General features: G+C 35.9%; 2 protein-coding genes across 2 annotated transcripts; one reads left to right on the top strand and one right to left on the bottom strand.

The window, feature by feature from the left end:
- Window positions 1–2,231: 2,231 nt before the first annotated feature.
- On the top strand, window positions 2,232–9,143 carry LOC103984112 (uncharacterized). The gene is made up of 5 exons (XM_009401543.3): window positions 2,232–2,532; window positions 5,555–6,433; window positions 7,166–7,366; window positions 7,486–7,681; window positions 8,639–9,143. Exons 1-5 carry the CDS (start codon window positions 2,395–2,397, stop codon window positions 8,818–8,820), a joined length of 1,596 nt encoding a protein of 531 aa, XP_009399818.2. The 5' UTR covers window positions 2,232–2,394; the 3' UTR covers window positions 8,821–9,143.
- Window positions 9,043–10,349, bottom strand: LOC103984113 (protein FLOWERING LOCUS T). The gene is made up of 4 exons (XM_009401544.2): window positions 9,945–10,349; window positions 9,812–9,873; window positions 9,678–9,718; window positions 9,043–9,503 (listed from the first exon to the last, which is right to left on the bottom strand). Exons 1-4 carry the CDS (start codon window positions 10,233–10,235, stop codon window positions 9,271–9,273), a joined length of 627 nt encoding a protein of 208 aa, XP_009399819.2. The 5' UTR covers window positions 10,236–10,349; the 3' UTR covers window positions 9,043–9,270.
- Between the last annotated feature and the right edge of the window lie 749 nt (window positions 10,350–11,098).

Genomic DNA, 11,098 nt, shown 5'->3' with positions numbered 1-11,098 from the left:
AAAGTACTTAGTTAGTGATTTATCAATAATTTTAAATCAATTCTTTCATATTCTAATGTGTTAGTTATACTCTATAATAAAATTTATATATTATTAATACTTTTATAACATAATAATATAATATTAATACTTTATGTTTTTTTAGTAAATATTGAACTATTGATATCATCTTTATTTAACATTTGGGTAAAATATTAACCTATCTAGTATTTATATAAGATTTTACTATTATGAAAGATTGATGCCATCATTATGAAATAGCTTTATTATATTTGGATATACAACCCTAAGCTATAAAAATATATAAAATTATATCATTTTACCATATAATTATTCGAAACATATTCTCCTTTCGAATTATCTAAATCTCTCAATTACAAGTATTGAATATTAATTTTTAATATCATTTAAGACTAATTCTTTGATGTAATTTTATAAATTTATTAATCTAAGTAACTTTGATAGCTATAAGACTAATTTTTTAATATAATTTAAAATATAATTTAAAATAAATTTATAAATAATAAAAATATTATTACAATTGATATCTCATAAACTTATTATCTTAGACCACTTTGGCAACTACTAGTCTGGTAAAACTTAAAGACATAAATTATAAATAATATTCACCAAAATTTTTAATTTTATTTATATAAAATAATTTAATATTAAATATAATAATAATAATAATAATAATAATTAAATATTAATCAACATAAAAAAAAAAACTCACATGATAACTGTAATCATTATAAACATAAATCATACCTTTATATGAAAATAAATATTATTTTATAATTTTAAATATATACATGTGAATAACTATACAAACATATAAGAACAATAATTAAAATTTAATTATCATAAGTAAAAAAATTATCAATATATCATATGAGAAAATTATTAAAAATTTTCACAATTTATATTTTTTAATTTAGTATAAATTATAAATTCAATTAATCAATCTTATTTAATTAGACATACCCAAAATTAGACTAAGAGCTTATAAATTTGGGTCAAATATCAGTTCAACTTAGACTAGTTATAATTGGAGTTGACTAAGGTCAAAATTGATTAAACTTAGGATTCAATCAAATGAACGTTGATCGAGGTTAAAATTAGTCAAAAACTTAAATTCTGACCAAATTAAGTCTAAATTAAGTTACAATTATAATCCAATCAAACTGCAATGAAAATTCAGATCAGGTCAAAGACAAAATTGGCCAAAGTTAAAAATCAAAATTCGATCAAAATTTGAGTCTAACTCAATCAAGTTCTAGAAGCCTAAATGAATAAAGCCCAAGTCGGGTTAAAATCGTATTTGTTGCCGGTTATTTTTCAAAATTAATTTTGATAGGATATACGATGAAAATATTTGATTTTTGAAGGATAAACCTATAATTTTATTAGGGCATATATTCAAAAAATATAATTTTTAAAGGAGAAAACTATCAAGTGGATATCGGTTAGAATGAAAAAATAATCTTTTAATGTGTGAAAAAACTTTATTTTTTCTTCTTAATTGTAACGGTGCATGGATTGTGCGATGCATATAACTTTCATGGGCATAATTATCCATTACTAATGTATTTTCGTCGTTATCATTTTGCCTCGGATGCTATAAGTCTTATGTATTATATATTTAAAATAGAAGGTGCATATATTTTGAATACGATAATCAATAGAGTACTTTAGATATCGTGAAGCAACGCATTTGCTTGTGTCATGATTCTGCATAGAAAATAAATTAGACTTTTCTTCTCTTTTCTATTTATTTTTATGATCATTATAATTGATTGAATAAGAATCTACGAGAGAAAAGATTTTCTTAATTTGATCTTTGAAAGTTTCTACTTACAAATAGATGATAGCATAGAGTCTAGAAAAAGATAATTAGGGCTATCAAGATCATATCCTAAATAATCTTACCATAATTAATTTTTTTTTATATTGGCCAATAATCATAATAAGAATCTAATAATATATAATATATCCTATCTAATTAAATAAAATCACATGATATAACAGGATCATCCTCTATGGTTTTTATCTTGCCTAAAAAGCAATATAAAAATAAAAATATTTATTTATTTATTATTACAAAAATAAAACAAGGCCTCAAATTGGACGTATTTGTGTTATTGGGCCCGAAATTTGTTGGCTTCATGCAGGTCCAATTTTTGACCCATCAATTATAAGGCCTGTGGCGAGTCGGCTCAGCACAGCAAAGTATCCCCTTCGGGTGGTCTCGGATTTCCGATTTCCTCTTCAGGTGGTCCTTACGTCTCCTCCGTCTCTGATCCCCAAATCGCCGTCGAATTCCGTGCTCGTCTCTCGCAGTTCCTCCATTCATGGCCGATTCCTGGTGACCCTCGATCGCCCAATCGTATCTTGATGGCTGTGAGCGACAAGCTCTTCCCTGCAATCGAACCCGAGGAGCCGGAGCCCCACCGGCCCGACGCGGTTATTAGGTCCGTGGCGGCGGTTGATTCTAGGGTTTCGGATGCCAGAGTCTTTCATTCGTCCCCAGAGGTGATGTCTTTCGTTGGATGCGTATTTGTCTTCCAGTTCTGGGTCTTAGTTACGGCGGGTTAGCGAAAGATTTTTTAGGGTTTTTTTTTGCGGGGGGAGGGGGATTTATCTGCTATTTACATAAAGATCATGCCTTTTATTCGATTATGTGTTATTTTTCTTTTGCTCTACTTCTTGTGGTTTTTTTCTTGTCTGTGATGGTTCTCTTTTATTTTGCCTCAGTAGAACGTACTAGCATTTGTACTTCTTCGCTCAGCACAATTTATTTAGGGCAAATGCTTCCCAATTTCAGTTTTTTGCGCCCTTTTATCAATCTATTAGTTGCTTCAAAAGTTGAAGCTCAACAAATTGTCAGTACCTTGCTAAGTTTAGGGAGTGAATTGTTATAAACTATTTAGGTAACTATATCAGGCAGAGTACGCAAAATTCCAGTTGCCTTTCTGGAATTCTATTAGCTGCTTTACTCTTATCTGGGTAAGTATTCAAATCTAGAACAAGACTTTGCTATGGCGCATCGAATCAGCTGTATGTCACTATATATATATATAGTGACATCCCGGTTTAGCCCCACACGAAAAGGGAGAGAATGAACTTATGCTATATTGATATATTATTATCAACTTAGATTTAAATATTTTGAGTTAGTGGCTCAGGCTCAATAAAATTAATTATCACACTAAGTCATATCGTCACAATGCAGATGTCCAAATTTGGAGGACCCCTTTACTAAAGGGGGAGGAGATATTAAATCCAATTATTTGGTAAGACTAGATATGAAATTCAAATTTTGAGGACCAAATTTCCTAAAGGGTAGGTAATGTTAGACTTGAATACTTACCAAAACTAGATTAGAAATTATAATTGATTTGGTTATAATTATTAATCATGGTTTATATGGTTTCCAATTTAATTTAGGTTAAACAAAGCAAGGATGTTGGTTAAAGATAGAATGTGATTATTGATTAATTTATTGTGGAGTAAATTAAGACTATGCCTTTTGGGGAGAGGTAAGATTTTTGTATGTTAAATCCCCCTTGAAGCTCCTTTCAAGTCATCGAGGAGCAAGATCCACTGCAGGGAAGAGGAATATCAAGCAACGAAGAAAGAGAGGACAATGCAACATCACGAAGAAAGTAGAGATCCCTTTCGATATTCTGTTCTTTGATTTTCTCCTATTGATATACCTTGTTCTAATCGCCGTTTCTCATATTGGATTGTGTCATTGTGATAATGAAGGGATTGGTTTTTACATTAAATAAGTAAAAGTGTTGAACGTTGAGGAGCTGCTTTTATGGTATGCCCACGAAGTCAATTGAGATTCAAGATTGTCCAAGCGAATTTTTTTTATTGTTCTTTTTACTGCTTGTACGTTATCAAGATAAGAGATTAGATCATGGAAACCTTAGTATTAAAAAGAAAAAGAAATAAAACCTGCATGAGTCAACCATAAGGAGGCCGACCTAAGACAAGCTCGTAGTATGCCCTATGGCCCAACAACGACACAATGACCACCTCTAGAAGCTACAGGTTTGTTAGCCTAGTCTGTAGGAGACTAGACCCACAGACTATTGTAGCCTCACTCGCAGGTTTGCTTGTTGCTTGTGAGCCTGCAAGGTTCAACCTTGCACATAGCTTGAAACTTGTATCCATTTTGAAGTGTTGGATTGTGCTGAATACTAGCCCAGCCGTAGTTTAAGCCAGACTAGCATAAGCCCATCATGAGCCATGGGCCCATCATGGATTAAGTAGCACTCATTGAATTTAGTCTCATGTATCTTTCACTGAGTATAATTCACTATGATAGTTGGATATGAATTACTTGTTTGACTGATGAGATTGATGATGCATAAGATTATATTGTTCCTTGCAAAGGCAGATAGAACAGTACTAGGGGTTGATGGACCATCTAGTACTATGAATTACTCAGGCTAGGTAATTTTTCTATGCGCTCTTAGAGGAATGTGTTCCCATTTGGCAGATGAGGAATATCGTTCCATTTGTTATTGGCAGCGTGATATGAGTTTTCCTTATTCTTTGTTGGAACTTGAAAAAATAAAAAATCCATTCCGTGAAGTTAAGTCTCTTTATATGTTATTGAGATTGCCCTATTTTATCTCAATATGTTGCTGATGACTGTGTGAATGCATCATTTGTTTCTATTAACTATATTGAATAAGAGAATGTGGTAGTCATACTCCATTAGCTGCTGGGAGTGTTATATGATTATCCTCCTTTAGTCGGGTGTCAATGCTTAGTGAGATGGATATGCATGATTTACAATATTTATAAATATTAGTGCATGACTTCATGCTGCATGAGTTTTTATTGGTTTGCTTGTGATCTTTGATGATTCATATACTACTATACTCTTAGTTGTAGATATGTGACTCACTTATGGTATGTAAAGTTGGTTATATGTGTGATATTGGATCAACATGTTGTTATTAACCACAAATTAAATTCTAGATCGTTTCAAGATAACATGATGATAATTAAGTTAGCAGAATAGCTGGAATGCTATATTTGTATATAATGGATTTTTTAAAAGTGGAGGCTCACATTGGAAGTGAGAGAAGGCTTGAATGAGCTTATAAGAGATAGGTGAGTCTATCATTCGCTTGGGCTTAAAAAGTTTAGATCAGTGGTGCAGGATCAATAAAGTTAATGTGATAGGTATTCTGTAAAATTGGTACATGACATTGAATTTATGAGACCCACATATCATGGGTTGAATTTTGAAAACTAGTTCGTCAAAAATTTAGACACTAAAACATTGTTCTGGCAATAAATTTTCATTGAAAAAAGAACTAGCTACATATGCAAGGGGTATCAAGTCTATGAATTCACAAAAGATGCTCAAAGGGACTTGAGTTTTTATTCTATCTGTAGTATTGATTTTAGTATGCATTGCATCTTGCATCTTTATTATATCAGGATTAGATCCTGAGTAACTTGAATTTTTACAGAAGGTTGTTTGCTGATAGTTTTGGCTATAAACTTGAAATTACTGTTTTTTTGTTAGGTATCTGATGAAATGGAGGACAGCTACAGTACTAGCTCTTCATCCAAGAATGGAAATTGCTGCTCTTCAGAATTGATTCAGGCTCCTAATCCTGGAATTGTCTGTCCTCAAGTTCCTGCCAAAAGGAAATCACGCAAATATTTCTATTATGATTCTCCACTTTATGAAGAAACTGGCATTTGGATACCTGTGTCTGTACCTCCGATGTCAGAAAGTGATCATGACGAATGGAGCAGGGGCTTTGGTTGTAATGGTGGGTACTTTCCTGAGGGAGAATTCAGTTGGGATCAATCTCTTGGAGTAGATAAGGAGATGACCATGTGGGATGTGGTTTCTGAGATGCTTCTTGTGGTCCGACACAAATTAAGTGGCCTTGCATCAAGTGATCTAAAGAGTTGTGGGATGTCTTGGATATCAATAGAACTCCTAGAAGAAACTTGGAAAGAGATGGCGAATTCTCTTGCAGAGACCAACTATGGGCATAGCATGGAGATTCTTGAAACAGATCCACCAAAGTGGTTGCCTGACAGTGCTGCAGCTTCTTGCATGCTGTGCAACGTGCGGTTTCATCCTTTTATGTGTTTTAGACATCATTGTCGGTTTTGTGGTGGCATATTTTGTGGTGATTGCTCTACAGGAAGAAGCTTGATGCCTCCAAAATTCAGAATTGCAGATCCACAGCGGGTTTGTGATGTTTGTTATGTCCGACTCAAGTCTGTTCAGCATTACTTAATGGATCAAGTTAGTAATGCTTCACAGCTTCTGACCCAAGATTTGACAGATCTCAGCACCTTGCGGTCATGGTTGAATTTTCCATGGGGTCGAACTATGGAATATGAAATTTACAAGGCAGCAAATATAGTTCGTAGTTACAGTAAGGTATATCTTATTTACTAATGGCATTGCATCCAAGTCTGGTTACTTTTGCACAAAACATTTTGATGTATTGCTGAATCATCTCATAATGGTACAGACCATGATTTACCTTATAGGATTCCTTATATGCCAAGTACTGTCTTGTCTAGTTTGCATGTTTTGGTTTGATAGCGACCTTACAAGAATCTAGTAATTCATCTGGAATGAGCTTGGAAGGAGAGAGAAATAATGCAACTGATCAGGTTCTGAATAGAGTGCAGTTTAATGACAACCATTAACAACTGAACTTTCTTGTTTCTTATCTGTGTGCCTTGGTTTATCAGTTTGGCTTTAGAGAGAGGATTTTTTCAACTTATCTTTTTGGTGGAAAGAGCTAGCTGCTATTGGTTTAATGCTAGAGGTGATTTCTTTTGGGGGTTATCACATTACAATGTTGTGCTTCACTTTGTATGATTTGCTAATTTACCAAGTAATTCCTTATTTTCTTAACCTGTGGATTAACTTTGGATAGCACGTCTTCGTCTGCTTCTAGAGTTCTAATGTTTTTGGGAATCAGGTTTTGTACTTTTGGGATATCTACTTAAAATTACATATTACACATGAACTTCCACCACAATAGCTAAGGTTTTATGCTTTTGTTATAGTTATTTAAGATTACGTAGTATATGCATTTTTTGGAAAATAATAACCAATCTCTTTGATAGAAAGTCAGATCTCACTGTAATGTACTGCCAGGTGGGTTCACTGAGACCTGAGAAGTCCATCCCTGATGCTATTCTAAAACAAGCGCAAGGCCTTGCTATACTGACTGTTGTAAATGTTGGATTAATGGTTACTTATAAAGTTGGGACTGGTCTTGTTGTTGCTCGTAGAGAGGATGGTTCCTGGTCTCCACCTTCTGCCATCTCTTCATTTGGTTTGGCATGGGGGGCGCAGGTAAAGTTTATTCCTTTCCTTACATGTGTCCTTATTTCTAAATATTATCAAATTAGAAAAAAAGTTCTCTAGATCATGAGATGCATGTGTGAAATGATTATTTCATTATTTTTCCCCAGGCTGGAGGTGAGCTAACTGATTTCATAATTGTCCTGAGGAACAAAGCTGCTATCAGGACTTTTAGCGGAAATGCACATTTATCAGTTGGTGCAGGATTGAGTGCAGCTGCTGGCATTGTTGGACGGGCTGCTGAGGCTGATATACGTGGAGGTGATGGTGGTTATGCTGCTTGTTATACCTATAGCTGTAGTAAAGGTATGTTTCGTGCAAACACCCACTTGCTTTTTGAGGTAAGACAGTATAGTTGATGCATGCTAATTGCCTGATTTAGGTCTGAGCCAATTTAGAATTTTGCTTCACCGAACTATCCTCCTAAACAGCTTATGTTCAAATCTATTAATAGGACAGGATGGTGTTTTGAGAATGTGGGTCTCTCTATATGAACATATCTTTGATTATTATGTTGGTTACACATAATATTTTGACAAGGACAAACCAATGCATTACAATATTTCCCATCTAAATATCAAATTCACTCATTAAATTCGCACGCATCAACTACAGATCACATCAATCACTAATATCTCCCATAGGTATTCAATTCAGAAGTGCTATAGCTTATCATGTCACTATCATCGTCTATGATGCTGAACTCTGTTTAATCAGAGATTCACCAGCATGCATAGTAAGTCTCAATATGGCTCACACATCACAAGTGGCTACTATGATACCACATGTCATATCCCGAATCTGAAAATAATATGGGTCATGCTCCTAAAAAATAACTCAAAAAATGCTCTTTGGGTGTTTAGTTACTTGCATACCATCACAACATTTACATCTTGCCCAATGTAGGATTACTAGGGTATATTTTGCAAATCTCTTCTCTTTAGAGATTCCAGATCAACCAGAGATTGACTATTTCTGGTTGAATGCAATACTTCTTTGAGAAATGATGTTTGTCTGTTCATTTGCTTCTCCATCCTTGCATGGTTATAGCAGTCTTGAAATTAGCAAACTCCTAGGTTGATGTTCCTTCCATTTAACTCGATGCCCTTAACCAGATGTAGGAAATCAGAAGGAAAAAATTATGTTCTGAAAAGAAAAAGTTATTTCCATTTCTAACTAGAATTATCCTACTTGGTATTTGTTAATCATCTTGCCATCCAGTGATTTGGATTGATTTTGTTCTGTCTGTGACATCTACTGCAGGTGCGTTTGTAGGTTGTGCACTCAATGGTAACATAGTAATCGCTCGCACTTCAGAAAACTCCCGATTTTATGGTGCTCCGCTCAAGGCATCGGACATACTCCTCGGGTCATTGCCAAGGCCACCAGCAGCAGCTGTTCTCTATAATGCTCTTTCGGATCTATTTCTCAAGCTCAAAAGGTAGCATAACATAGTATGGTGCAACTCATGCATCCAGTTGATAATCACTCTTTCAGCTGGAAGACATCCAAATTAAGTCTGCATCATGCAACTCGTGCTTCCAGTTGAGGGCCTCGTTCTTGCTCTTGCATCGATGCATTTATTCTTTGACTTTGTGGACAGAAAGTGACACTTGAATGTGTACATATGAAACATCATTCATTAATCCTCGTATGGCAATTGTGCATTGTAAATATCAAGCACACAGTGTGGAGTTTCAAAATCTATTATGTAGTTGGATATTAAGTTATTAATGATTACATGGCTGTATCGTATGCGTTGACATCATCAGTATGAACGAACCTGACAGCATAGTTTTTTCTTTGTGGATTCAGGCATGCTTGTGGCATGCATTTATTTACGGATTCAAGTACTAACTATAGCTGAAGTGGTCATAGTATATCTCCTCTCAGCATCAGTCGTCTCCCCGAAACCTTCTGCCGCCGGTGCCGGCCTCCCTCTGGCAATTAAAGTAGGTGGCGGCGACAGGCGCCAGGTAGTACTGCTCCGCGAACCTTCTCGTGCTGAAGTTGTGGCGCATCTGCGGCGCGAACACCGTCCCCCTCCCCATCTGGCGGAGCAGCACGAAGACCATGCGGTGAATCCCTGCCGTCGGCCGCGGGCTCTCGTAGCAGACCAACTCTCGACCTGTGCGCGCGGAACCCCATCATCATCAGCAGCAGCTTTTTCATGCACACCACATAACATATAAGCCTCGCCCATGGACGAGAAATTCTAGAGATGCCTATGTGGAAGTCAAACCCAAGTTGAAAGAAAGTATCTTCGACTTTTCCCCAAGTTGCAGAAAACCTACGTACTCACCGAAACATGCGTTGGTGGTGGCAGGGATGTCCGTCACTAGCCTGCAAAACCATCAGTTCCAGATCTATCAACACCATCCAATCCACAAAAGTCTCTCTTTCTCATTCTGAATGCAGCAGCAGAACATCTCTTACCAGTGCAGGTACTCCTTCAGCGTCGGATTGCTGGGGTTTGGCGCATCTGGATCCACCATCACCTGCCAAACAAAATACCAACGGTAAGAAGCAAGCGAGAGGATGCTGAATGCAGAAAGGAAAAAGCACTGACAAGAGTGTAGAACGTCCGCAGGTCATCTCCTCCAACTTCGACTTTCGGCTTATCGACCACGGCGGATGGTTTGAAGTCGCTGCCATTGATGACCAGCTTATTCTTGTACAGGACGCCGAGCGATACCGATCTGGAGAAGGGGTCCAATACATCGCCTATGACCTGACCCAGAGTCAGAGGGTCCCTCGACATTTTGCAAGACACTCGAAGCAACCAGGAAGGAGCACAAGCTTCTTCGCATTCAACAAGGCTGAGATCGATGAATGGCTCAACTGATTGATGAGAAGCCATTCTATAGAGGGTTCACTGCAGATAAAGAGCGTACGGGACGCAGGAAGCCCATTCCGCCCACGATATTCCCAGATATCTATCGCTGTAGTTGAGGAATCCGCTTTTGTAATCAAAGGCTTTGATTTATCATCAGGCGTTCCAGTAAGTTTTCGAGTGCGAGAAGAAGCATTCAAACGCAAAAACCAATGAGAGTTTCATCCTTCCTTCCTTGCTTGCAGATCAGTCTTTTTCCCATCTCTTGATAAACTAATAATCATCACATATTTAGGTAATAACAAAGGAAAACTAGATTAGTTGTGGATCCTGATAGATAGAAAGAAATGCAAAGTGGCAGATACGACAAGATAGAAATGCAAAGGAGAAGAGGAGGTACATATCTTTTTGGTACGACAAAAGAAGTGATCCCTTTCCGACGATGATAAAGAATTTGCATCATTGAAAAGGGATAGAAAGGCAATGTACTACGTCGTTAACTTGGGGTTCAAGATGTTCGAGCCTTATTCCTGCTGGCTGAGTTGCTCAGGAAACTAAACTTTGGGATGATTGAGTTGCTTTACCAGCACTAGCAAACGGGCGATTTCGTTAGAAAATATTCTCATTTTGAGTTTTTTAAATAACATATTTTTTTTAATTTTTTTATTCAAATAGTATTTCTAATTCAAAAAATATTCGAGCCGTCCTAACAAAGTTGACTGCATTTTTCCTTATTTGTTATGGTATTTTAACCTATTTAAAAATATTATAAATAAGCTAAGAAGAATCAAGATATGCTAGAAATTATTTGATATATGAGGATTCAGAATTTGACTTGTTACTATATAATAAAAGAATCTGTTGATAATAGGAGTGATTTTATTAATACA

This window comes from Musa acuminata, chromosome BXJ2-5 (genome assembly GCF_036884655.1).
Source record: "Musa acuminata AAA Group cultivar baxijiao chromosome BXJ2-5, Cavendish_Baxijiao_AAA, whole genome shotgun sequence".
Classification (NCBI taxonomy): Eukaryota; Viridiplantae; Streptophyta; class Magnoliopsida; order Zingiberales; family Musaceae; genus Musa; species Musa acuminata.
This window is presented reverse-complemented; position numbering and strand designations above follow the sequence as displayed.

Coding starts and splice junctions, on each gene's coding strand:
- LOC103984112 (XM_009401543.3), top strand. CDS start 2,395: ATGGCTGTGAGCGACAAGCTCTTCCCTGCAATCGAACCCGAGGAGCCG. Junction 2,533..5,554: donor TCTTTCATTCGTCCCCAGAG/GTGATGTCTTTC, acceptor TTTTTTTGTTAG/GTATCTGATGAAATGGAGGA. Junction 6,434..7,165: donor TAGTTCGTAGTTACAGTAAG/GTATATCTTATT, acceptor ATGTACTGCCAG/GTGGGTTCACTGAGACCTGA.
- LOC103984113 (XM_009401544.2), bottom strand. CDS start 10,235: ATGGCTTCTCATCAATCAGTTGAGCCATTCATCGATCTCAGCCTTGTT. Junction 9,874..9,944: donor TGCGGACGTTCTACACTCTT/GTCAGTGCTTTT, acceptor TTTGTTTGGCAG/GTGATGGTGGATCCAGATGC. Junction 9,504..9,677: donor CACCACCAACGCATGTTTCG/GTGAGTACGTAG, acceptor CCGCGCGCACAG/GTCGAGAGTTGGTCTGCTAC.